The 25974-nt window shown below is 41.8% G+C and overlaps 1 protein-coding gene across 4 annotated transcripts in view; it reads left to right on the top strand.

The window, feature by feature from the left end:
• SYT1 (synaptotagmin 1) overlaps positions 1–24832 on the top strand; it is a 354682-nt gene extending 329850 nt beyond the window's left edge. For all 4 annotated transcript variants that reach the window (XM_079991846.1, XM_079991843.1, XM_079991845.1 and 1 more), the window contains exons 9-10: positions 20677–20810; positions 21598–24832. In XM_079991846.1, the coding sequence (XP_079847972.1) occupies positions 20677–20810; positions 21598–21804 (341 nt within the window). In that variant the 3' untranslated portion in view covers positions 21805–24832. The remainder of the gene's footprint in view (positions 1–20676; positions 20811–21597) is intronic.
• The last annotated feature ends 1142 nt before the right edge of the window (positions 24833–25974 follow it).

The following is a 25974-nucleotide window of genomic DNA, read 5'->3' as shown; positions in this document are numbered from 1 at the left end:
TCCTAGGAAACACTAAATGCCACTGAGTTGTATTAGTAAATGGCTGAAAATACAGAATTTCGGGCAGCAGGCCTTTCTTTTCTTGTATTATAACTTCTTCCAATGTGAGCAGCAGAGATTCTCTTGACATCTTGTCATACTTCACTGTCTGGAACTGGATAAAAATGTCTAACTTCAATCACCATTCTGTGGTGATGCAGTCAAAGCATTCTGAAGCAAAAGGAAATGTATGCATTGTTTTTAGATCAGTTCCAGGGTCAAGAATGCAAGTGCTAAAAAGGCCAGAGAAGGATAATTCAGTTTTAGGGATTGACAAATCTTTTATTTCTCCTAATCTCCTAATTTTTAAGTTTTTTTTTAGTTTAGTTCTCCCTATTTCCACATTTGTTCGGATTTTTTTAATTTAAAAAGTCATTAAAATGTTTATGCATTTTACCTAATATATGCCTTTTGTTCATAATTTTGCATATATACATTTTTTGCATGCACTGTTTCATAATGTAATGCATTTTAACACATTATTCTCATCAGTATAAGCCTTTGTGCGTACTTTTCTCCAATATGTGCTTTTTGGTATGCATTTTTTTGTTGGAAAATGCATTGCAGAATTTGGGGGAGTCTTTATTCTGAAGGACAGCTATATTTTGAGAAGTGTGAATTATGTTGGTTTGCATTTCTCCTCATGCCTATACAGTTTAAAGGCTTTCCTATGAGACTCAACAGGTAAACAGTCTCCTCCAAAGGCTCCTCCCAAGTCTTACAAGATGTCTTTCCACCCAGTCACCCGATTCCTATTTATAGTGGTACCTCGGGTTAAGTACTTAATTCGTTCCGGAGGTCCGTTCTTAACCTGAAACTGTTCTTAACCTGAAGCACCACTTTAGCTAATGGGGCCTCCTGCTGCCGCTGCACCACCACTGCACGATTTTTGTTCTCATCCTGAAGCAAAGTTCTTAACCCGAGGTAATATTTCTTGGTTAGCGGAGTCTGTAACCTGAAGCGTATGTAACCTGAAGCATATGTAACCTGAGGTACCACTGTATTTTTAGCTATGGTTAGATTTAGCAGACCAGTTTCAAAACTCATGGTTAGAAACTCCCCATAGCTGATGATAATCCAGTCCCCAGTTCAGGCCTGGCAGCAAGCCAAGATTCAGAGACACTGGAAGCAAACCCAAAGAGGGGGTGGGGGGTGGGCATGCAAACCTCACATTTGCTGCAGCTTCTTTAGCATGATACCTAAATGCAGCCATTTTGACCAGGAGGAGGACAATACACTTTTTGGAAATATTTATAACGAATTACCAGGGCAGAGGGAATTGGACAACTGACTTTCTTAAATTTGAATTGTAGGTCAGGTTTCTATGGGATGCTTTCATTGTCAGCAGTTGTCATGGACTGGCTGGATACAGAAGAGTGGGGGGAGGACCAGCTGGAGGAAAGAAGGCTCAGAGCCAGGGGGCTGGTGATGGGATAATGTGTGGTCAGAGGGGGAAGCGGGATTGGCCTGGGAGGAGGAGTTGGAATCTGAAGAGGTTCCATATCTACTCGTGTATAGGCTGACTTTTTCAGCACATTTTTTATGCTGAAAAAGCCCCCCTCGGCTTATACTTGAATGAGGGTCCCACCCGAGCACATTTCCAGCAGCCCCTCATCAGAGCAAGCTGTTTGCTGCTCATGCCACCGCCGCCCTGCCAAGCGCTGTTCATGTGCCTGCCCTTGTGAGCGGCAGAGGCTGTTGTCGGCACCAGAGGAGGAAGGAGCAGCCCAAAAGCAGCCCTTTTGGGCTGCTTGTTCTTCCTCCACCGCTGCCCCCACCAGCCTCTGTCTCTCAGCAGCACCCTAGGTAGGTAGGGGAACAGGAGGGGCTGGGGGGAGAGAAGCCCCCTCTGTCGTGTGTGTATGCGCGCACACACACGCACTCCAGCCCACCAGGAGGTTTGTGGTGTGGTGAGCTGGCTTATACTCGAGTCAATAAGTTTTCCCAGTTTTTTGTGGTAAAATTAGGTGCCTTGGCTTATATTTGGGTTGGCTTATACTTGAGTGTATATGGTAATAGGGTTTAGTGAGCAGGAAGAGGCTATGGCAAAGAGCAGTCCAGAATCAGAAGCTGAAGTGGAGGCTGGAGAGGAGGGGAGCCAAGAAGCAGAGATGAGTTAGGCTGGTGGAGAAGCCAGTCTCCCCCTGCTGCTGAAACCAGCTCTCCTCTCCTTGGTCTCCCAGGAACAGGAGAAATATGAAGAGGGCAGAGCAGAGAAAGATGTGTAAAGTTTCAAGTTGCTTGAGAAGTATTGAGGGTGGGGAGGAGGCTTAGGCAACTGTGGGAAGGAGCAGCTCTTAGGTCCTCACAATTGCTTAATTGGGGAAAAATCTCACTAGGCCGGGTCTCCTGAGCTGTTTGCTTCTTTGAATAAAAAGTTAATTTCACAGACACCGTGTGAGTTATTACTGGCATCTGCCCCTGACAGCAGTCCTACCTAGTGCAAATGGAAGGAAACGAGAGGACTTTTCTGTCCCATGCTCCCATCCCCAGTCCCTCTTCCACCAAAAGAGTGACCCTCTACATGGAAGTGGATGCTGGAGGAAGGGAAATTAGTCCACCTAGCAGTTCAAAAGCACATCGAAGTGCAAGTAGATAAATAGGTACTGCCCCGGTGGGAAGGTAAACGGCGTTTCCATGCTCTGCTCTGGTTCGCCAGAAGTGACTTAGTCATGCTGGCCACATGACCCTGAAAAACTGCGGACAAATGTCGGCTCCCTCGGCCAGTAAAGCGAGATGAGCGCCACAACCCCAGAGTCGTTCGCAACTGGACTTATCTGTCAGGGGTCCTTTACCTTTACCTTTAATGTTTTTTAGGATGCTATTGTAGGATGCAACCTCCCAGTCTTCCAGTGAAGGAAACAGAAAACCCAAACCCATTATGATATCTCTGTAGGGAAAAGATGCACAACATCATTGTCTGCCAAACCAGGAATCTGTTTCACAAGACAAAGAACTGGCCAGGGAGTTCTATAGCAGTATCATATATTTCTACCCCCAAACTCTCAGACAATGCTGTTCATTGCAGACACCACTCCTCTTTAGAAGGCAGAGGTATTTCTGTTGCTTAGCAATATATCACTCCAGCTATTTTTCTTCTTCTGAATTATCCACCCTTATTATGGTTTCCTGACTGTGGAAAATTACAGCTGCCCAAACCTGTGTTCATGTAGATTTTGTAGTGCATGATACTAAGCTTATAACAGTGCTCCTGTTGCAAGAAATATGCTGATGGAACAGTCACTATTCTATGTTTGAGGCCAGTAAGGTATGGCAGTCAGTTTTATCTGGCTTTAGACAAAAACATTTATTAGAAACCGCCCTGCATTGCTGAGATGGTATGAAGCACATGAAAAAGCTTGCTTGGTCTCTCATGGCATTATTGCCCCTGCCCAGAATTGGTGATTTATGCCATGGAAGGAACCACAGTACCATCTCCTCCCATGTGGCCACAGATCCCGGAGGCATAGGAAGGAGCTGTCCTGCAATTCCAATGTAACAGAGTTGGGTAAATGGACCCAAATGCCTTTTATTTCCAATTCTGGCACTTCACTTATGGCTATTAGCAACTAGAAGAGATTTCTTCTCTCCTCCTTGTCTGCCAAGTCAAAAACTGGGGGCAGCTCTGGCAGCCTGTAAATAGATCGTACAGTTGGTGGGAGTTGCACACACCCTGTTGAGCAAGACTTTTGCAATCTACAGAGTTGTTCGGCACCTTCACATTGGATGTCATGTTTGCAGATAGCCCTTTTTTGTGTAAAACCCAATATGCGTAAGGTAGCCATGTGATTATTAACGACCCCCTCTCCCAACCCCTTCAAACAAAAAGGCCCTGGGAAATAATCATGCATTTGGGGCATTAAGACATTAGATTTTACGCTGGTGGTATATTCCATTTCTAAGGAAATCCTGTAGACAGTGTTAATATAGGAAAGAAACCATTTTCTCCAGTAAGGAATTGAAGTAAAAGAATATTTAATTCCTTCTGCATTCTGTGGCTTATAGTTTGCAATAATATGTCAGATTAGATAGATAGATAGATAGATAGATAGATAGATAGATAGATATTCAATCCTAGGGTTGCTTAATATTGTTACTTGCATAATTCGTAATAGAGTCTAACAAAGAAAATATACACACAAAAATTCAGTAACAGCAAAAATAATGCAGCTTCTAAATTAAGTGTTGACCCGAACAAAAACTCCCCAACTCCCCACCCCAATTCTCTCTATACAGTGGTACCTCGCAAGACGAAATTAATTCGTTCTGCGGGTTTTTTCGTCTTGCGATTTTTTTCGTCTTGCGAAGCACGGATTTTGGAAAAGCTTCAAAAATCACCAAAGTCTTCAAAAAAGGCTACCACACCGCGTGCTATGAGTTGCTCCTCAAAGTCAAGTCGCAACTGCACCCCCTGAATGCACGGTTTCAATAAAAAGGAAACAAACTTGCAAGACAAAGGAAAGAAACTTGCAAGACGTTTCCGTCTTGCGAAGCAAGCCCATAGGGAAATCCGTCTTGCGAAGCAACTCAAAAAACGAAAAACTCTTTTGTCTTGCGAGTTTTTCGTCTTACGAGGCATTCGTCCTGCGAGGTACCACTGTACATCCTAAGCAGCAGATGGACTCACCTTCCAACTCTCTGATTCTGTGAACTGAAGAATGTGCCCCTATGAACTAACTGCAACAGTGATATCTGGATCCTTCAGTAACAGCAGCAGCTTTTGTAGCTGGAGTCCATCTGCTCTTCCAGGCCAGGTAGAAATAAGCCTGCAGAGCAGGTCTTGCAGGAGTTACTGGTAAAATGGTCTCTGACCCCTCCAGCAGTAGCAGCAGGTGTAGTAGCTTGAGTCAATTGGTCAGAATCTTTGCCAGCTGGAAATAGGCCAGCAAAGCATTCAGAATCCTTTGAAATCTGAAACTGGAAACTTATGATACGTTTGTAATAAATCAATAAACAAGTGAATACAGATATGCAAGTACATAGTTCCTTTAAAAAGGCAACAGAACTACTAAACCTGTACTAGATTCCAAGTGAACTATGGTTTTAGCCAGCTCCAAGGCTTCACCCTGTTCTGACTAACTCCAACTAAAACCCTCCACTTCCTATTTTCTAAATTCAAATTGCAAAGCTGGCTCCAACTGTGTTTCTGCCCCACTTGCCTTTCCAAGCTGTTGCCTTTCCAAGGGTTTGTCAGTATTTTATTTCAGTTGATGGAAAGAGATGCCCAGCTACCCGGAAACATTACAGTTAAAGTCCCAGGCCAGTCATCAGTTGCCCATTCTCAGTAATCAAGGCAGCCCAAACTCAGTTCCCCCCTGAGGACAACAGACCACTGTGTCAGTGGAATGGAATGTTAATATCTACAATTTGAGCAAAAGATCTATACATTTTAATCATCCTCCCCTTTTCCTTCCTTCCTTCCTTCCAGCAGTGACACAATGAGATAAATAGCTTGCAGCATCTCATTTATTGGAGATGCTGTGAAGTGCATCTACATTTATGTGCTGATGTTCAATATTATCTGGTACAGCTCATATCCAAGGGCAAGTATCATTTCAAAATATGTAGCTTAAATTATATTTTTATGAAGTATAAGGCTGCTTTCCTATGGAAAAAAGTTACAGAGCTTAACAGCTCCCTCCCTAAAAAATAAATAAATCTCTTTTTATTTCAAAGACAACATTGTTAAGTCTAGGAGCACTGCATACACCAGCTTATGTGGACTAGCAGGGCAATTTTTTGCATGCCTACTCAGGAGTAAAAGCGGAATCCTAACCATATGTACTCAGAAATAAGTCCTGTTGAATTCAGTGGGACTGGGTGTGTACAGACCAGTGCTATTATTCTAGAAAAAGAGGTGCCAGAACTCACCATGAGCACCTGTTCTCTTAGAATGGCAATGACGCCCACCTGAGAGGGGCTGGAACTGAGTTCCGGCAGGTTCTGGCTGAAAAAAAGCCCTGGTACACACCATATATTTAAAGCACAATTCTCCCTCCCCAAAAGAATGTTGGGAACTGTAGTTCACCCCTCTGAGAGTTACAATGCCCAGCACCCTTAACAATCTATGGTCCTCAGGATTTTTTGAGGAGCGGTGCTTTAAATGGGCTTTAATGTATTACTTAGGGTGAAGGTTGAAGCCTCAACCCCATTAAGTTCTATTGAATGTACTCCCATGTCTGCGGTCTTATGCACACTTAACTTGGAGTAAGTCCCATGGAACTCAATGGAACTTATTTCTGCATAGGCTTGTAAGTGTTGAAATTGATAACTTACATTGAAAAAGTGAAATGCAAGATACGTGATTCATCTGAGTGACTGCAAAACCTGCAGGCTTCTAACAGCACAAATCAGCTTCTTCAGTTACAAGATTAATAATAGTTGTGGTGGTTGTAATTTCATTGAAAGGCTCACTTCAAAAATATGGTTATTATTCATTCACAAGGCATACAACAACAACAAAAAGAGAGATTCTTTGTATTTAAAGTCCAAGCACAGCTATATATCCAGGCCACAATCCATCACTGATCTAGGAATGATTAAAGTCATTGGTTCTTTTGTAGCTACTCTTCGCTGGATTGTGGCTCTAGTTTTAAGTGATTAAATTGAATTTGAAACTCTCGTGCTTCAAGATGGTTGTTGGGCTTTTTTAAAACCACAGTTATTTGGTTCTCTCAGTAACTGTGTTATTTATTTGACTGGAAGGCGAGCACATTCCCACTTTATTATATCCACTCAGCTGTGGGCTTCTGATGTACATTTTCATTCCTAATATAGTAGCAGGAGAGGGTTTTGTCTGAGTTCCAGAGCACTGTTTCCAACTTATGGAATGCCATGAAAAAAGAAAAGAAAACAGTTCAGCAGTGACAAAGATGTGTACTTTTGCACTAATAAAGATCTGGAAAAGGATAACATGAACTTAGAAGCTTCACCTTTGTTATTTTTACATTCGCCACTTCATCTTCAGCTTTCCATCAAGGCATGAAATGTTTCCAGTTGTGTTAAACAGACATCCTGGAACATTTCAAAGTTGACTTTCTCTAGAAATGTAAGTTTTTTTTTTTATTTTTGCCATGGCACAAAGGGAGAAATGCAAAATTAGAAACTTCAACCCCCCTCTACCCCACATTTGTCCACGATCCACTTTCTGTGCATCAATTATACTGTTGTTGTTTTGTCTTAGTGGAAATTCAAGAGTGGATGGAAGAAAACTGAATTTTAACAAACTTCCCCAGTCTTCTTCAGGGTCACTTTAGAGTAGCGTCGGTTGACTCAAAACAGAAACTCAGTTGGTATAGCCAGTCTAAGGAAGATACTCCTGAGAAAGATGTAAAGATTCTCTGGATTGTGATGACTTTACAACACCCCAGGCAGAGTACTTGTTATTTGTTTTATTTATTTAATGATGGTAAGTCCATCATGACTCTAGGTATTGTCTCTTAAATATGAGTTATTAGGCTGGGTCCTCCAACAATAGGCAGAGACATGGGCCTACAGTGTAGCCTGAATAAACATCAAGGAGACTTCATCCCTCTGCAAAATTTGATGAAAATGAAACCCTTCTTTCTGGGCTGAATTCTCTCCTTTCAACAATAAGTCAGTTCCTTCTAAGAACTGACAGTCCCCAGAAGCTGTTGGGCTATGACTTCCATATCAAAGCAGACTATTGGTCCATCTAGCTCGAAATCGTCAACATCATCTGACAAAGTCTAGAATCTCTTTCAGACCTACCTGGAGAGACTGGGAATTGAAAACAACTGCCCTCTCCTGCTTATAACCAGCTCCACTGAATCACCTAAGCTGCTATGTATATGGTTAACTTATGTAGCATTCTGGTTTCTAAAATGTATTATAAAGGTAAAGGTAAAGGTACCCCTGCCCGTACGGGCCAGTCTTGACAGACTCTGGGGTTGTGCGCCCATCTCACTCAAGAGGCCAGGGGCCAGCGCTGTCCGGAGACACTTCCGGGTCACGTGGCCAGCGTGACAAAGCTGCATCTGGCGAGCCAGAGCCGCACACGGAAACGCCGTTTACCTTCCCGCTGGTAAGCGGTCCCTATTTATCTACTTGCACCCGGAGGTGCTTTCGAACTGCTAGGTTGGCAGGCGCTGGGACCGAGCAGCGGGAGCGCACCCCGCCGAAAATGTATTATAAGAGTTACCAAACATTGTTTTCCTCTAACATAACACCCTAAATGTAGCAGTTGTCAAGCTACAAGAATGGGGGTCCGAAGCTCATTGTGTACTTCACAATTAGAGGAATGCATGTTGCTGCTTTAAGGGGAAACCCTTATGTCCAGGGTCTCAAATGACTCAGCTTCACCACCATTACATTACATTACATTACATTACATTACATTACATTACATTACATTACATTACATTACATTACATTACATTGAGGGTAATTTTAAACAAAACCAGAGGATGATATTTCACTGTTTTGACTTAAGGGCTCCAAGTACTTCTGAGCACCATAGTTAAATTCCTTCCTTCCTTCCTTCCTTCCTTCCTTCCTTCCTTCCTTCCTTTCTTCCTTCCTTCCTTCCTTCCTTCCTTCCTTCCTTTCTTTCTTTCTTTCTTTCTTTCTTTCTTTCTTTCTTTCTTTCTTCTTTCCTTCCTTTCTTTTTGACTGTAGCATGATAGAAAGAAATTTATAGAAGAGGTTTCTTAGTAGAGCAAATATTACTTTCACATATTAAAAATATTTAACCGAAACACCCTTTTGTCTATGGTAAGCATGGGCTTTTTCTCTTTCATTGTGTGTAAGTGTGACGTTTTGATTACCAGCAAAATGGCTTGAAAAATTTCCTTCCATTTCCACCCCTGACACACCCTATTATCAGTCAGAAAACAGGGGAAATTATTGCTGTCTATGGCTGCACAACCCTGCTACAAGACACTATACTTGCGCTCCTGAAATGAAAAAAATGAGGCACATTTTGCAGCTTGCTCAATATCCTCTCTTGCTTGGGGGTGGGCACTAGGTGAAGATTTGGATGGGGGCATGAAATATTGTGACATCATTTACAATATCCCTCAAATACAACAAGTGACTTGGGTACAAATCCCTATGCAAATATTGGTGCATCTTACAGAATTAGGATTGCCTTAAATGTGCTGAAATTCCCCCAGTCCTCCCCGTGTCGAACCGATGGCATTTCAAAGGTGGTTGGGCTCCATGCATGCTTTATGAGCTGTTTGCTTTGTCGTATCAGATGGCTCCTAGATTAGACTATGTCAAGATCTTGTCTCAACTGAGCAGCAGACAGGAGTATGCTGAACTCTTCAAATTTAATCAAGGTAGTCAGTGAACCACGAGCTCTGCCTGCTCACCCACTTTTGCACCGAATTGGATATCTGCTGTTTAAATTGTAGCAGGTATCTGAGCTGAAAACTATCATGTACCTTCATGTTTCTGATGCCTTATGTCACGTTTCAACGCCTCCTCAGTGAAAGTGATGTACAGCAAGTAGCAAAACTGTTACGTGCCAATCCGGAATCCATTTGTGTCACTGAATGCCTGGAAGAATTTGAGACATCCTAAGATTCATGAAGGCATAATCTGCTGACCACATTATCACACACAATTTCTGCCTTTCCCCCCTTGCCATCCATATAATACAATGTAAGATTTGCAGTGCTATCCTGTATGTGTCTCCTCAAAAGGGAAGTCTCATTGTGTTCAATGGAGTTTACTTCCAGGTATGTTGGTATAGCAAGGGTGGGGAAACTGTGGCCTCACATCTCCCATTATTCCTGACCATTGCCCATACTTTCTGGGACTGGTGGGAATCGGTGCCCCAAAACCAGAACTGGATTAAGACCTTTAGAGGCCCTAAGTACTTAAAAGATTTTGATGCCCCCAATATATATCTTAATTCAAAATGTAAACACATGAGCCTTGGTGGACCGAGTGGCAGTTTACCAGTTACCAGATTCTAATGTTGTTGTATTCCCAAGATTATTGTATATCATTAATCTTGATTATTAGTACATTGTTGTTGTTGTTTTGCTATTATTGTTTATATATAGTATGCATTTTTTTTAATTTATTGTGAGAGCCTTTTTTATCAGCTGCTCCATATGGTTCATGGTAAATCTGGCAGTGGAAGATTTCTATGGTGCCCCTCTTCCCTTGATGCCCTAAAAATGTGGTTATTTTGTTTAATGCCTAATCAGCTCTGCCCCAAACACCTGGAGGGCTACACTCTCTCCATCCTGTGGCATAGCGTTGCAGCCTAAGCCACTGACAATGCAATCCTATGCATGTTCACCTGTCCATTCAATGGGGCTTATGCCCAGGCAGCACATTTACAATTGCACTTTGTGCGCTTTCCTTTGATCTTGCCCTGAATACTCACCTATAGATAATCACTCTGCATCCATTCTGTGTAGGAGGCAGGAAAGTTGTCTTGCACTTGCCTGTGAATTACTAAGCGGACCAGAGTGCTGAGGCATAATGGATTTTCCATCTTCCTAGCAAATGTCAAGAGCTGTGTGTATCTTTTTGAGGTCATCAATAAGCCTGTCCTGCTCACAGAATTGCATAGCTTTTCACAGCCTCCTGCTCTCCAAACAGAACAATGAGTTGCTTCATATATAGATGCTGAGTTGGGAAGCTGTGAGGGCATTAGCAGTATGCCTGTGTAATTGAAGTTAGCTGTTTTGCACAACTGCATTGCCTTACTGGTTGGAACAGAGCTTTTCAAACTCTTCATGTTGGTGAAACACTTTTTCGACATGCATCATTTCACGACACAGTAATTCAGTTTTACTAGCAAACCAGAGGTTAAACTAACCCCTTTCCAGCCCTGGAAGGGATGCTGGGAGCATTTGTGCAACACACCGACACACTAACATGTCACGACACACAGTTTGGAAAGCTCTGGGTTAGAAACTCATTTAATTGGCTTGGCAGGGGAGGGGGGAGAGAGAAGCACAACTTTAAGGAAAACAATAGCCCTGACCTCACTTCATGCAAATGTTGTGTATATGTCTGAGATCAAAAAGGATATGCACATCTTTCTGAATAATCTGTTATACTGCTCTTAACTTAAAATGTGGCATTGCCTGCTGAGAAATTCATAACTGAGCTGGATGAAACTCTGAATTTCTTCAGTCACAGATACTTCAGGAAGAAATGCTATGCCTGTATTTTATATTCTTTCTATAGAGAAGTGTCTTTGATTTGATACTTTTGACCACATTGTCAGACATCAAAGAGCTGCATGTTTACCGAAGCTTAAAAACCTTGTCAATAAAACAGTAACCTTGTCAATACAAGAATAGCTATGGAAATTTGAACAATATTACAGATGGTTTGTCCTTTGTGGTTGGAATCTGTGTCATTTCAAAATTGCATGCATGGAATGTTTAATTCCTTGTCTGCGTTTTGAATATTTATATTGTATATAATTCTCAAATCCCACCAGTTCCTGCCTCAGCAGAGCACGATTGGGTAAAAATATCACCTCTTACTGTTTGCAACAATTTCCAGAGACCCCTGTGTTAGCCTATCGCAGAAAATAAAAGAAATACTTTTGTGGCACCTTAAAGACTAACAAATGTATTATGTCTGAAGCTTTCATGGATGACATTTAAGCTTTTACATAATGGTCACTGACAGTATTTTTATTTTTATTTACACATCATTTCCTTCTGACTTCACTGTTTACAGTTTGTTTCTCAGTGCCTGTTTCTTTATGTGCATACACACCTGCATACACACATACCCACCGAGGATCATATGTAACACACATTTGTTAGTCTTTAAGGTGTTTAGGGAAGCTTTTAATGCATTACTGTATTTTAATATTTTGTTGGAAGCCACCCAGGGTGGCTGGGGAAGCCCAGCCAGATGGGCGGGGTATAAATAAATTATTATTATTATTATTATTATTATTATTATTATTATTATTAGACTCTTTCTTATTTTTGTCTGGAGCAAGTCATAGGAATGCTTGTTTGTACTAAATGAATCATGTCCCTTACTCTTTAAGAATGACCTTTTTCCAGTCAGCCAGATATGCCACTCAGAGTGGCCAGAGCACCGACATGTTCACAGGACCATTTTCTCACCGGAGATTCTGTGCTAGCAACCAAAACTAGGTTGCAGCTCTGAATTGTAAGCAATATATGAGCCTTGTTCAGGTGTTAGCACAGATCCCTGGATGGGTACTAAGGCTATGTATCCATTGCATCTGAAACTCACTCATTTCTTCTCCCATCCTCCACTGGGCTCATTGCTAGCCATAGGCATCCTTGCACAGATTCAGCAGGCTACTACCAATGCAAGCAAATGGGTGCATGGATGAGAGAGGGAAGAGCAAGTGCCCTTATGGGAGTGCTTTCTTTATGCTCAAACAACATCTGAGTGCAAAGTGAGTGCAGAGTCAGTGCGCTAAAAGATTGTGTCCTCACCATTTGGGTGTTACTCAGCTGCCAGTGAAATGAGTGGTAAGTTGAAGATTTGGCCACTGGATAAACCTCCAGTCTTGTACTGACACTAATATTTATGTGGTGGTTTCAATTACATATTTTCAAATTCGGTTCAAATTAAAATTCAGGCAATGTTGAAACTTCAGGACACATGTGAACACTAGTATTAATATATTGGTGTATATATCATATACATATTTGTGTTCACTTTTGCGTTCCACTTCAATACATCCTGAATTCTCATTTGAACTGAATTTGAAAATGCCAAGATTCCTTTAGCTTAAAATCTATCTATACAGTGGTACCTTGGGTCTGGAACGTAATCGGTTCCGGAAGTCCATTCGATTTCCAAAACGTTCGAAAACCAAGGCGTGGCTTCCAATTGGTGCAGGCGCCCCTGAAATAATAGCCGACAGCCGCATCAGACATTCGGCTTCCAAAAAACGTTTGAAAACTGGAACACTTACTTCCAGGTATTCGGCGTTCGGGAGCCGAAATGTTTGAGTACCAAGGCATTCGAGAACCAAGGTTCCACTGTATATGTTTGTGTACAATATCCCACACCATTTACAAGTGTCACTAGGCCCTAGGAGAATATTTTGGGATGGGGGAACTGCAGAAGGATTGGCAAGTCGTGAAAGCTCTGTTCAATGAACATGATCTCTTCCATCCACACAAGCAAAGTTAGGATCCAAGTCATTTATTTAGGACATAGATTATTTTGTATGGTTGTTTGAAATATTATTAATCCACTGTACCTTCATTAGTATCCTGCATAAAAGTGCTTTTAAAAATCCACATTTAGTTTAATCTACACACCGGAGTTTGGAAAGTGAAATGTTTCTCGCCCACTCCTGCCTTTTCTCCCTTTCTGTCTACTTTCAAGGCATGACTGACAAGCAGCCATGTCAATTTTGAACACTGGGGCCTGTTTGCTGGTTGATGAGTGGAGACAGGATTATTGCTTTACACTGCAGAATTTTATTATAACCTCATTTTCATAGCAATTGGGCTGCTTTCCTTCTGTACTTGAAGTGTTGTCTCTGGATTAAAGCATGAAGGTTTCTCAATTGCTTATGGCTTTATTCCAATCTATTTCACTTAAAATTTATTTTGCTAAGTGTAGGTAGTTTACGGTGGGCTGGCAAGATTCTCAGGAGACCAATCTTTTATTTTTGTGATGCATTTGATGGAAAGGGGAGAAATAAGAGGAGATTGCCTGCTGCTTTCCTTTTAAACAGCTTCACCCATTTGCACTGCCATACTTGTATCGTTCTGCTTGTGTAATGAAATATTATAAGTGGTGAAATCCTGTGGATAGAACTATTAGAATAAGCCTTAGGCCATTATGAACCATTCTGTTTTGACAGTCTGCAGTTAACAATCCCTGACTGAAATTCTCCAAAGGGAAGATCATTGACTCTTTGTCAATTTTATAACACTGTTTTTCCTGACACTGTTCCAGTTTCACAATCCAGGTGTGTTAGCTCTTCTAGATGGAATATCGTGTGTGCAAAAGGATGCTGAGTGGGAGGCAGGGAAAGCCAGAGATGTGCCCTTGTATGTTAGGCAGACAAATTCTCCTCAGGTACAAAGTATATGGAGTTTTAAACAAATGCAGGGACAGACCTTGCATGGTTTACAATGCATTACAAGCCTTGGTGGACAGAAAGCATAAAAACTTGTACTTGTGCTTTCAATGTAACATCTGAAATGGTGCTGCTCCTTCACAGAGTTAGTGTAAATGTCTTATATGTGTGTGTGGTAAGTTTATGCATCTCACCACAGAAGAAATGTGCTTGGTGTCTTGCATCAGACATTATGCAGGAAGCACAAAGAAATATAGAGGGGACGCAGGTGGCGCTAAAGGTTAAAGCCTCAGCGCCTAGGACTTGCCGATCGAAAGGTCGGCGGTTCGAATCCCTGCGGCGGGGTGCGCTCCCGCTGCTCGGTCCCAGCGCCTGCCAACCTAGCAGTTCGAAAGCACCTCCGGGTGCAAGTAGATAAATAGGGACCGCTTACCAGCGGGAAGGTAAACGGCGTTTCCGTGTGCGGCTCTGGCTCGCCAGAGCAGCGATGTCACGCTGGCCACGTGACCCGGAAGTGTCTCCGGACAGCGCTGGCCCCTGGCCTCTTAAGTGAGATGGGCGCACAACCCCAGAGTCTGTCAAGACTGGCCCGTACGGGCAGGGGTACCTTTACCTTTACATACAAAGAAATATGCTTGGCCTTCTACTCCCCCAACTTTCCCAGTGAATTACCTAATGTCATGCTTTCCCCTCACCGTCATAATACATCCCATAATGTCTGAAGCAGCTCTCCAAATAGGAAATGAATCAGGGATCAGAGCTTTGCAGGCAGTTTAGTAGGCAGCCTACTCTGCTTATGGAAGGGAGAATATACCCCATTCCATAGTTTTGCTCCTTTTTGTCATCGCTTTAGTCACCAAAAGACTGTGTCTGCATGTGTGTGTGTGTGTGTGTGTGTGTGTGTGTGTGTGAGAGAGAGAGAGAGAGAGAGAGAGAGAGAGAGAGAGAGAGAGAGAGATTAGGCCAATAAATACATTTCTAGATAGAATGCTAGTATATATTTACAGACCCTCCACGTGTCCCTATTTTCCAGGAATGTCCCTGATTTAGAGAAGGTTTTGACCCAGGCTATGATTTGATCCTGGAATGTCCCTATTTTCATTGGAGAAATGTTGGAGGGTATGGAGTTATCCGACCCCTGAACCACCTGAAGGCAATCCTGTATAAGGAAGGGTTTTTAAAAAATGTTTATTGTTTTATTATGTTTTTATATGTGTTGGAAGCTGCCCAGAGTGGTTGGGGCAACCCAGTAAGGTGTGTGGGGTATAAATAGTAAAATTACCATTATGGAATGGGACGTCCCTATTTTCACTGGAGAAATATTGGAGGGTATGTATTTATCCCTAAGATACCATCAGCCATTACAGGTGCAACACTTTGCCATCCGCATGTTCATTTTGTCACAGAAAGCAAAGCATACAATGCTGTGATTTAATACAAGCAGACAATAACACTTATGCAATCTGGAAGCACTCTGGCTCCTGCACAGTTTCTCTGAAAAGTTGCCTTCAATTGCTGCTGTGCTTCCCCAGAGAGTTCAGTCCCCCTCTGCCCCCAGTTTTCCTTCCCATTCTGAGGGTTTCCTTGTGCAAACATATATTGATTCAGACAACCCACGCATGTGATCTCTATAAACTCATTAGAGGTTATTTCCGAGGCCTTAATTATCCCTTCCCACACATGAAAACACACAGGAGAAAACGTTAAAGGCAAATTATCCATGGCTTGAAAGCCATGAACAGCACACTGAGTCATCCTCTCACAGGAGAGAGGTTTGCTAGCCCTGAAGTAAGTCTGTTTTGAAATCCATGGGAGAAAGAAATGAAGAAGGAAAACACACTCTCAGACAGATCTGAAAGCAAGTAAACATGAAAGGGCTTCCTACAACATTTCGCCCTGTGGGGAGCCATGATGCCAGCAATTCCACAACCACATCTCTGTCCAATGTCTGGCTTCCTGCAGAAAAGGAAAAGCATGACAGATGCTGTTGGTATCAAACAGTGTGTGGAAATGTCCTAACACAACACATAATGGCTTTGCTGTACAGTGGACACGATCATTTGCCAACTGTCTGTTACCCAGAAAGCCCTGGCTGCCTGTATAGTCCTTTGAGGAGCAATGGTAGACAACTCTGTGCCATTTTCCTCTACTGGCATGACTGAGGGAAAAGTCTGTTCACCTTTTATCTGGTGTACAGCATTGCAGCCAGTCAGCCGAGCCTCAACAGTTTTCTGGCGTAGGGGGAGGTACGCTGCTTTCCCCCCCTCCGTGTCACAGCCGGCCACATCATCTGTGCTGTGGACAGCCCTAGCCAATCTGTGGCTAGAGTGGGTGTGGCCGTGGGCCATTTAATTTTGGCGCAGCCAGCTGGCTGCCTCTTCCTTGCCTCTTGTTTTTCTCAAAATATATGCCCTGATTCAGTGACCCCTTTGTTGAAATTTGAGGCCCTCAGAATGGGAACTGATTCCTGCCCCCATTATGTTTATCAATGAACTTCTCTGACCCAGAGAAGATTCCGGGAAGAAAGGGTTGTGTTTTCAGAATATAACTTTATGACCATTTCAGATTTGTATTATGAAATGGGATGCATAAGAACTTTTGTGCTGTCACTAATAAGTATGCCTAGGATTGTGCTGCAACTACTAATCAGGCATTAGAACAAGGCAGTGCTAAGAGGCAGTCCTGAGCTGCATTGCCCAAAGCAAACAAGTTAACGTTGATGTGGAAGGTTCATTAATAGGTGAAGTCCAACCCGCCCACTTCCAGCTCACAAAATAATGATCTAGAGCTGACTATGGCCATGCCCAGGCAACCTCTTTAATGAGCATTTCTCCTGTTTTGTTGGTGTGGAGATTAGACAATGCTACATCAAGCATTATCCCACACTTACCAATGCATTTCCCTATTGCCTTGCTTAGGGCAAAAAAACCCCCAATCTTTTGGGATACTTCTGGACTATGACATTCAGCCATCAAGGATGACCTTGGGCCAGTCACTGTCTCTTAGCCTAACCTACCTCACAGGGTTGTTGTGAGGATAAAGGATAAAGGAGAACTATGTCTGCTACCTTGAGCTCATTGGAGGAAAGGCGGGATATAAATGTAATAAATAAGAAATAAAATAATGATAATATAATTCCAAATCAGCTTTAATATGAGCAGACTCAGTTTGCCAGGATGTAATTGAATTTCACCCCTAAATGTGACAGCCTGGAAGCGCTATATACCTTGACTATAGATACCTCAGTTCATGGGATTTGCAGGCATTTATTAAAGGCTGTTATCTTTATATTTGTGTTCAGGAAATATTCAGATGTAGTAATCTTGTCCACCCTAGCCAACTTTTTCCATTCTAGGCATTCAATCCAAGTGAAAATTCATGAATTCTAAATTTTGCTATTTCTGGAAAGGCTTCATTAAGTACTGATCACCTACAACTTAGGTTTCACCTTAAAAACCACTGTCAGGGGCTCCATAGTTCCAGCTTTTGTTAAAGGAATATTTCATTTTCATTGTGCTGCACTCCACAGATTCTATCTTGTCCCTGTATATTTGATGCTGCTGATACAGGTGACTCATTTAACCATGGCGTATTGTCTAGGATAAACCTGGTTTGTCTCTTGAATGTCATATGTACACTTTTTTCTTTATTATCTACGAGATTAAATATTCCTTCTCAAGACTCTTGCTGTGGGTATTGGAGCTGTCTTTAGAAGACGTGCAACAGTGTTTCTAAGATCAAAATCACTGTATTTACTGGCAATTTGACATTACCTCAACTTTCATTTCATATGAGACTCGAATCTTTTGTTTGCCTCTAAATAATGGCTGATATCTTTGCCTCTAAACTTTGACAAAACAAAGCATGTCAGCTTGAGTACCCTGCTGCTTTTAAAAGCTTCTTTATTAGCCTCCCTTGAGACGTTCTTGTAAAATCAGTAATGCACAATATAAATTGTACATTTTTCAGCTTTTGAATTTCCGTGCAGTGAATATTAATCAGGGAAACTGAAAAATCAACTTAGCCCTTTCCATAGAAGGACAGTGCCAACCCCCACCTCCACCCCACCCGCCTGACTACACACTGTCCTCTCAGCAGGGCTTTATTGCAGTTGTAGTCTTGCATCATCCTAAAGCAGTCTTCTTACATCCAAGAATCAGCATACAGAGGTGGGATTACATACAGGGGAGAAGCCAGTGTAGGGAAGTCAACCATACTTATTTATACTAGTTGGCTATAGACCAATTCACCAACGCTCCATGTCTCATGAAGCTGACTCATCGCATGATACTGAGTTAGCATTTCCACTTAACATGGAGTGTTAACTGCTTGATACCCACAACACTCCAAGAGTTGTTTCCTCCTCCTCCTCCAACTCTTCTCTACCTCTACCTCTTGAATGTCACGGGCTTTAATAAATTAAAACTAAAACTACTCATGATATACTGACAGTGGAGCTTTAGAGAAATGGAACAGTGTAGTTTTTTGTCTTCACAGGTTTAAGCCAAACACATTTAAACGTGTCGTACATTTTTAAACCAGTCATTCAAGGCTGTGGTGCTCAGGTCATAGTGTGGGTGGGGCAATCTATGTTGAGAAAAGACCAAGCAAGGTTTTACATCTTCACAGTCTACCTTCTAATACTAGCCTGATTCATTTATTCTCAGATATATAAGCAGCTGAGACTAGAAAGCATTTAGCTGACTTCTCTTCTCCTGTTTCCTTTCCCTTATAAAATTGTTCTGTTCTGTAGTTGTAGTTAGCATCTGTCTGTCTCAGGAGACCAATGGAGGAGTGCACCTTTGGGGCTTGAGTCAAACTGTTGGAAGGTTCCAACGCCTGCCATGGCTGTAGAGACCAATACGGGAGGGACATCTTTTGTTGCGGCTGGGGTAGATGAAGGCATCCGGTTGTATGTCATTTCTTTTAAGGAAATGCAACACAAACCAAGAGTGCTGGGCAGCCATCAGGTCTATAGAGCAAAGTCCTGTGGATTGTGGCTTAATGCTCACTCTGTGGCTTAATATTTCAAGGTACATCTACACAATAACACAAACACTCTTCCAATTCAGAGCAAAACTGGATGTTCAGGAAGAAGTCACTAAAAATGATTGTATGATGGGGTTGGAGTCAACTGCACACTGATAGTGAACTGGTAGTGCCAGCCCACATTTGTTGGAGGAACAGTACACTGTCGACCCAGAGCCCTCTAAAGGGCATGAACCAGAGAAGGCCATGGACAGCTACATCGTTGCCCACCTGCCTAGAGCCATAGAAGACTCTTGGCTGCAATAAGGCATAAAGGAGTGTTCAGAGGAATCCAGGGTCCATTTTAGAAGCTGAGGGGGCCAGGGGCGTTGGAGAATCTGAGATTCCTCCTCTCTTCTTGCTGCACCTTGCGTCAATTTCATTTCCTCCCCACACCAGTATTCAACTATTTCTTACTCAGAGCTGACTTATTAAGTTTTGTATTCAGTTATATACAAAAAGTACAGAATTAGCAAGGCTAGACACGAACAGAAATCCCTCCAGGAAATGTAGCCAAATCTATTAATTTCAATAGGCCTAATGTACACTCATAGATCTCTACCATGCGGGGGGAGACCATGGTCCAATCAGGGTCCAATCAGGAAGCAGGGCTAGCCCATTCAGTGGTGCGCTCCCCACAAACATTATTTTAAGGCATGAAAGGAGAGGCATCCAAACCCCTCTATAATCAGAATGAAGTAAAAGTGGAATTGACTTGCTGAATCAGATGAAGGTGCCTTTAGCCCAACACTTTGTCTGTCTAACCACAGCTCAACATATGTAATTGTAAATGATGGGAGTTTGTCAGCCCCTTGCAGCTTGCATTGGGCAATGAGACTACCACCACCCAGGAGCAGGGAAGTGCCATTTGTAGCCATTATAAGTTTCATGGTTAATGTTTGTCCATGTGAATGTCTCTTTTGTTTTTGGAAAGCCATTTAAACCAGAAACCATCACCACCTCTTGCAGTGAACGATGCAATTATATTTAACTACTTTGTTTTCCTGTGGTACAAGTGAATAAAGATGGGGGGGGCAATGTGTTCATCTGAATGTGTTGTCTGACTTTTACAGTGGACTTCTTTGAGTTCATCTCTAATAGGAACAGGTGAGAGAAGAGTAACCCTCACTGCTTCTGAGCTTGCTCTTTTCTGGAGCCTTGCAAGTTTGTAGGGCAGCAGTCACTAATAGGGGAAGGTCAGTTATCCATATATCTAGGAAAGAAAATTTGCCCTTGTAGTGTTCCTGTCAAGCAGTGACACCTCAGCAGCCTACCTACAGGCAAATATTTCCATGCAGAGGCAAATTAACACAAGGAGCTTCTCTGACTGTTTGCACAATCCTGACTTTGCAGGATGCTGATCTTTTGGCAAAGTTGCATTATTAGAACATTTACTTGACAATTTTGCCTGATTTTTTATTTTCTATAAATATGGATTTGCTTGAGAAACATTCTGTGAGTCTCCTGCCTCTTTTTCCCCTCCTTCCTCTTTTGACTCAAGGATTATCCTCATTAGAGGACACACTATATTAACCAGGGCACCATTTCCTAACCGCCTTGTTTTTCTTGTCATTGCTCAGATCCCTATGTGAAAATTCATCTGATGCAGAATGGAAAGCGGCTGAAGAAGAAGAAGACAACAATTAAAAAGAACACTCTGAATCCCTATTACAATGAGTCTTTCAGCTTTGAAGTACCATTTGAGCAAATCCAGGTAATGTCAGACATCAGTTTCTTCCTCGCCTTGAAACTCCATCCCTCAGCCCTCATACATATTTAACAGGAACCTTGCTAATTATCAAGTGTGCATGCCTTCATTAGCACCTAGGCATGAATCCTGTGTGGCATGAAATGAGTGTGACTGCTTCAAGAGGGGAATGATAAAATATACAGTACTTAGGAAGTGTCAATTCTTCAGCAAAAAAAATAGGTAGTGGGCATTTTATAATATTCAGCATCAGTGAATTCAGAACAGAATACATAGTGATGGGGAAACAGATTTGTTGATGCTTAGGAGTCTCTTGGAAGAGATGGATTCTGCACAGGGAACCAAACACACTCATTTGTAGCACAGTCAGGGCCATGGGAAGTGCTGTCATTGGTAGACTTCATGAAAATGAATTTGGCATAATTATTAAATGTGAAATATGAGGGCACAGAGCAGAATTTAAAATTGTGTTTACCCTTACCAAGTGACCAAAGCGACCAAACACTTGCAATCAAATCAGGATCTAGAGGGCAGGAAGTTCACCACAGCATTTAACAATAACAGTAACAATAGCAATAATTAATTGAAGCGCCTTATGAATAAAAGAGCAGTCACATCAATTGGCCCTAGGCTTTTAAAAAGTTTGGTTGTTAATGTAAATAAGGCACGTAACTCTCCATCTTCTGCCACCCATCTTTTCTATCGAGCTTTCTTGTGACAGGGTCTACCCTTTTTTTTCCAGTCCAGTTTGCCTTCCTCATTCCTGACCTTTCTCTTTCTCATCCTGTTTTAGAAAGTGCAAGTTGTTGTGACTGTTTTGGACTATGACAAGATTGGCAAGAACGATGCCATTGGCAAAGTCTTTGTGGGCTACAACAGCACCGGGGCGGAGCTGCGGCATTGGTCAGACATGTTGGCCAACCCGAGGCGACCCATTGCACAGTGGCACACCTTACAGCCGGAGGAGGAGGTAGACGCCATGCTTGCAGTCAAGAAGTAGGAAGACAAAAGGGAAACGAGAAAAGAAGCCTTTCTGCATTTGCCCATATAGTGCTCTTTAGCCAGTATCTGTAAATACCTCAGTAATATGGGTCCTTTTCTTTCCAGCCATGCATCCCTAACACAGATCAGTGGTACTTCAAATCTTGTTTTTAATTTGCACAACTTTAAATGTAGAAAGCCCTACACAGCCCTCCCATCTCGCCACTGCCCTCCGATCGACTCTTCTTTTAAGCAATATGTGTAGATAGAGCATGACGGAAATTATTTATTGTATCACAGTTGTACATACCAGTATGCTAAAAAAATAATAATAATTTATTTCTAGTCCGTTTATTTGTATGTTGTAAGCGTTTCCTAATCTGTGTATATCTAGATGTTTTTAATAAGATGTTCTATTTTAAATTATGTAAATTGACTGAGATATAGGAGAGCTGATAATATATTATAGGGTAACTATCGTATCGTCTGCATTCCAGCAAAAATTCCAACTTGTTAAGGCACTAGTAGTGTTACACTGACATCTTAAAGGACAACTTAAATCTGAGCTTTCAACTGAATCGTTCAAATATCGACGTATGCTCACATGACACTCCTTGGAGGGGTTAATTCCCATTGGTGGTCTTTTCTCGTGGGCAACTTAGCATGATCTGAGCAGCTCCAAAGCTGACCTCAAGGAAGCGTAGCCAGAAGCTGATATATCATTTTTTCCTGTGTATATATATATATAAAAACAAACTGAAATCATGGCTTTACACTTAGAAATTGAAGGTACAATTCCTTTGAGGGTGGGAGCATTAATTATAACATATAGGAACATATAAATTGGGGGGGGGGTAAATCACAGAGGGGAAGGATGCAATAGTAACAAACCCCTATAACTGACCATGGCAAAACACATACCTAAAACCCAGTCGCTCTCCGTTTATCACCTTTATACAAAATTTCCATACTGTGAATCCCATTTGTGATCTCACATTCTCTAATCCTAATGAGTTTGCACATTAGACTTTGTAACAAAATATTTTATTATACTAAGCCAGATGAGAAGGAATGCAGAATATTTTTTAAAACAAAACAAAAAAAAATCACCGCCGTGTGTGTTTATTATACAAAAGTAGTTTCATGGTGACGAGACAGTATTGTAAAATCCCATCAAAAGAGGACAAAAAAAAAAATTAGCCATATTTCTGAATGCACTTCAAAGCAAGCCAAAAGATTAACAGCTAGTGACCTTTTATATACTATTTATACTTAATAAGTTTTAATTTGTCCTTTAAAAAAAAGTGAAACAAAACAAAGAACAAGTTCTAGCAAACTGAAGCAACCTCTTATGTACACTAGTTGCTCGTTTCAGGAGGAGTTTTTAAATGTTTTCAATGTTACTATGTAGTAAATGGCACTATTATGAAGCTATTAGTCATTCCATTTAAGCGTCTTAAAAGACAGCTCTGTGTATCACTGTGACTGCCGTGTGTGCTTAGAAACTGTAGTTTTTCTCAGTGGATAGCAATCAATTTATTCCGTAGTGATATTGTAAAAATACTGCCATTCCCTTCTACTGCACTGCCGAAGGAGTGTATAGCACAAGCAGTTCTCCTACCTATGGACCAATCCAGAACTGAAGAGCTATGCATAGGACAAGGGCATCAAAACAGAGCAGATGGACCACACAGCATTTTGTCGACACTGTGCAATATTCCGCATCTCCCCCCCTCCCCTCCGTTTGATGGTAAGACAGTTGTCCTACAGATAAAGACAGTTGTCATCTCAGATAATCCCATCTCATCATGTCGTGGGCATTACTATTTTTTTAGCTCAGGTCTCTTCAATGGAGACACCTTCCATTTAGTTACTTTCTTACTTGCATACTTATTTAAGAGACTGTGAATATAATGTGTTGAAGTACTTTTTCTATTTTTAGTTACCACCCAGCACCAAAAACACAAGGAGGTAGCAAAAAAAAAAAAAAGGAAAAAGGAAAAAAAATAGCACCCTTTTGTGGAATAAGTGGGATTTCCCTAGAAATAAGTGGATAATCCAGTTAAATAATAATATTTTTTTTAAAAAAAGAAAAAAAACAGCAACAGATTTTTGAATGACAACCCGTTTCTCAGAGCTGTGGGTCTACACCTCACCCAATAAGAAGTGGAGAGGGTTTTTTTTTTAACTCCCAAGCCACAAATTGAATTTGTGGCAATGTGTTCTGCTTTCTGCATAGCTTCCCAACAGATGTGAGTGAAAACATCTATCACTCTGGAGGTCTTTCTATTTTCTATAAGAAACAGAAAAAAAGACATAGTTGAGTCAGATAAGCTAAGATGTATATATAGGGGGAAAATCTTACAGGAATACTTTTATAACCTTACATTTTTAAAAGGACCAAATCCCACCAAAGAGAAGAGCTCAACAGGCTTTGCAGCCTATGAGGAAAGAGTTTCAGCTCCACTGTAACTTCCTTTAGTTGTTCATTGTAGCAGGGACAAAAAAATAAAAAAGCGCATCTTGAAATTTACAGGCTCAAGCTGCCAGAACTGATTCATTGTGTTAAGGTATTCTTAATGCATTTTCTTCCAGCACTGCCAGACTGAATGTCACCACAGAATTGGTTGCTAATGTACTATAGTTCTCAGCAGAGAGCAGACCTGCTATTTGACCAAGATGACATTTTCATCCTCAAAAGAAGCCACATGTACCTTTCTGACAAAGCTGTGTAAAAGTATTAGAATCTGATGCTGTAGAAAGATCCTAGTTGCCTTTGTGTATATTTACTGCCTGCTTGAGTGTTTCTATGTGTGGATTTTTCTCTGTATCTTGTAGAAGCGTTTGGGGTGTTCTATCCTGCCATATGGCTCGTAGCCTGCGAGCTGACAAGTTTAGCTGTATTTTACATTAAGTTTTGATGAGGTGGTTTATATTTTGTTTCACTTTCGTGTAGTGAATCCCACGGTAGAGTTTTTCCAGGTGTTGTTAAAATAAAACATACATACTACACAGATATTCAATAAAAATGTTTTATTTCCTGTTGATGCCTTGAGTGTCTTCGGTTTTCTTCCTCGGCTTAGTCACTAAACAGACAGGAATCTGTCAACTCTGATTCATCCATTTCAGATGTCATCCCCTCAGGCCAGCAGCTCCACTGCATCCTTGAGGCCTGAGGTGTGCATACACACAGTTGCAATGCAGCTGCAAGTGGCTGTCTAAATGTTGGAGAATATCCCATGTGTGCAATTGGAACACACATCTGCACCATGACCAAAACAGGTGCATACTAAGTGCATGGAAGCATGTTGGCAAAGATTGAGGGCACAAGGAGAAGGGGACGACAGAGGACAAGATGGTTGGACAGTGTTCTCGAAGCTACCAGCATGAGTTTGACCAAACTGCAGGAGGCAGTGGAAGACAGGAGTGCCTGGCATGCTCTGGTCCATGGGTTCATGAAGAGTCGGACATGACTAAACGACTAAACAACATTCCAAGCTGGAGGAAAAACTGCATGTGCAAACTCAGGCAAGTCCAGTCTAGTCCATCACCTTGCATGCATTCACAAGTCCAGCTAGATATTTGGTGATAGTGTTGATCTTCTGTTTTGAGGAGAATAAAGGTTATACTTCATCCCTATCCCCACTTTATTGCCCAGCAAACAGCTGGCATACTGCCAAGTATCTTACTGGACTAAACGTTCAAGCTGTTGATACACATGCAGTAGGACTTTGACCAGAGTATATTTTCCTGACATTCCACACACCATCTGTTTTCCTAATGGAAACCGCGATTCCACTCTTTTTCTCAGGCACATTCTTCTTACTCTGCCCCACAGAGTGTATACACAATTATGTGAACCTCCATTATCAGTGTAGCGTGTTGGATGACAAAAGCAGGGCAGGTCCTGGTAAATGGCGTGCAAGCATGACTCCCTTCCAAGCTGCTATCCCAACTGCATGCCCACATGGCCTAGATGGCTCCACATTTTCCAGGATGTGTTTAAAATAGTTGACCCTGCTATGAATGGCATCAGCAATAAGTGATGCAATGCAATCATCTTACAAAGCTCTTCAATCTCAGTCCTTAACAGCTCAGTCATTACAACATGCTGTAACTGCCCTTAGGAATTATAGTGAAATGGTAGGAAGTCGTAGTTGGGAGGTAGAGAGGCCTATAAAAAATTGTA

Source organism: Podarcis cretensis (genome assembly GCF_951804945.1).
Source record: "Podarcis cretensis genome assembly, chromosome: 10".
Taxonomy (NCBI): domain Eukaryota; kingdom Metazoa; phylum Chordata; class Lepidosauria; order Squamata; family Lacertidae; genus Podarcis; species Podarcis cretensis.
This window is presented reverse-complemented; position numbering and strand designations above follow the sequence as displayed.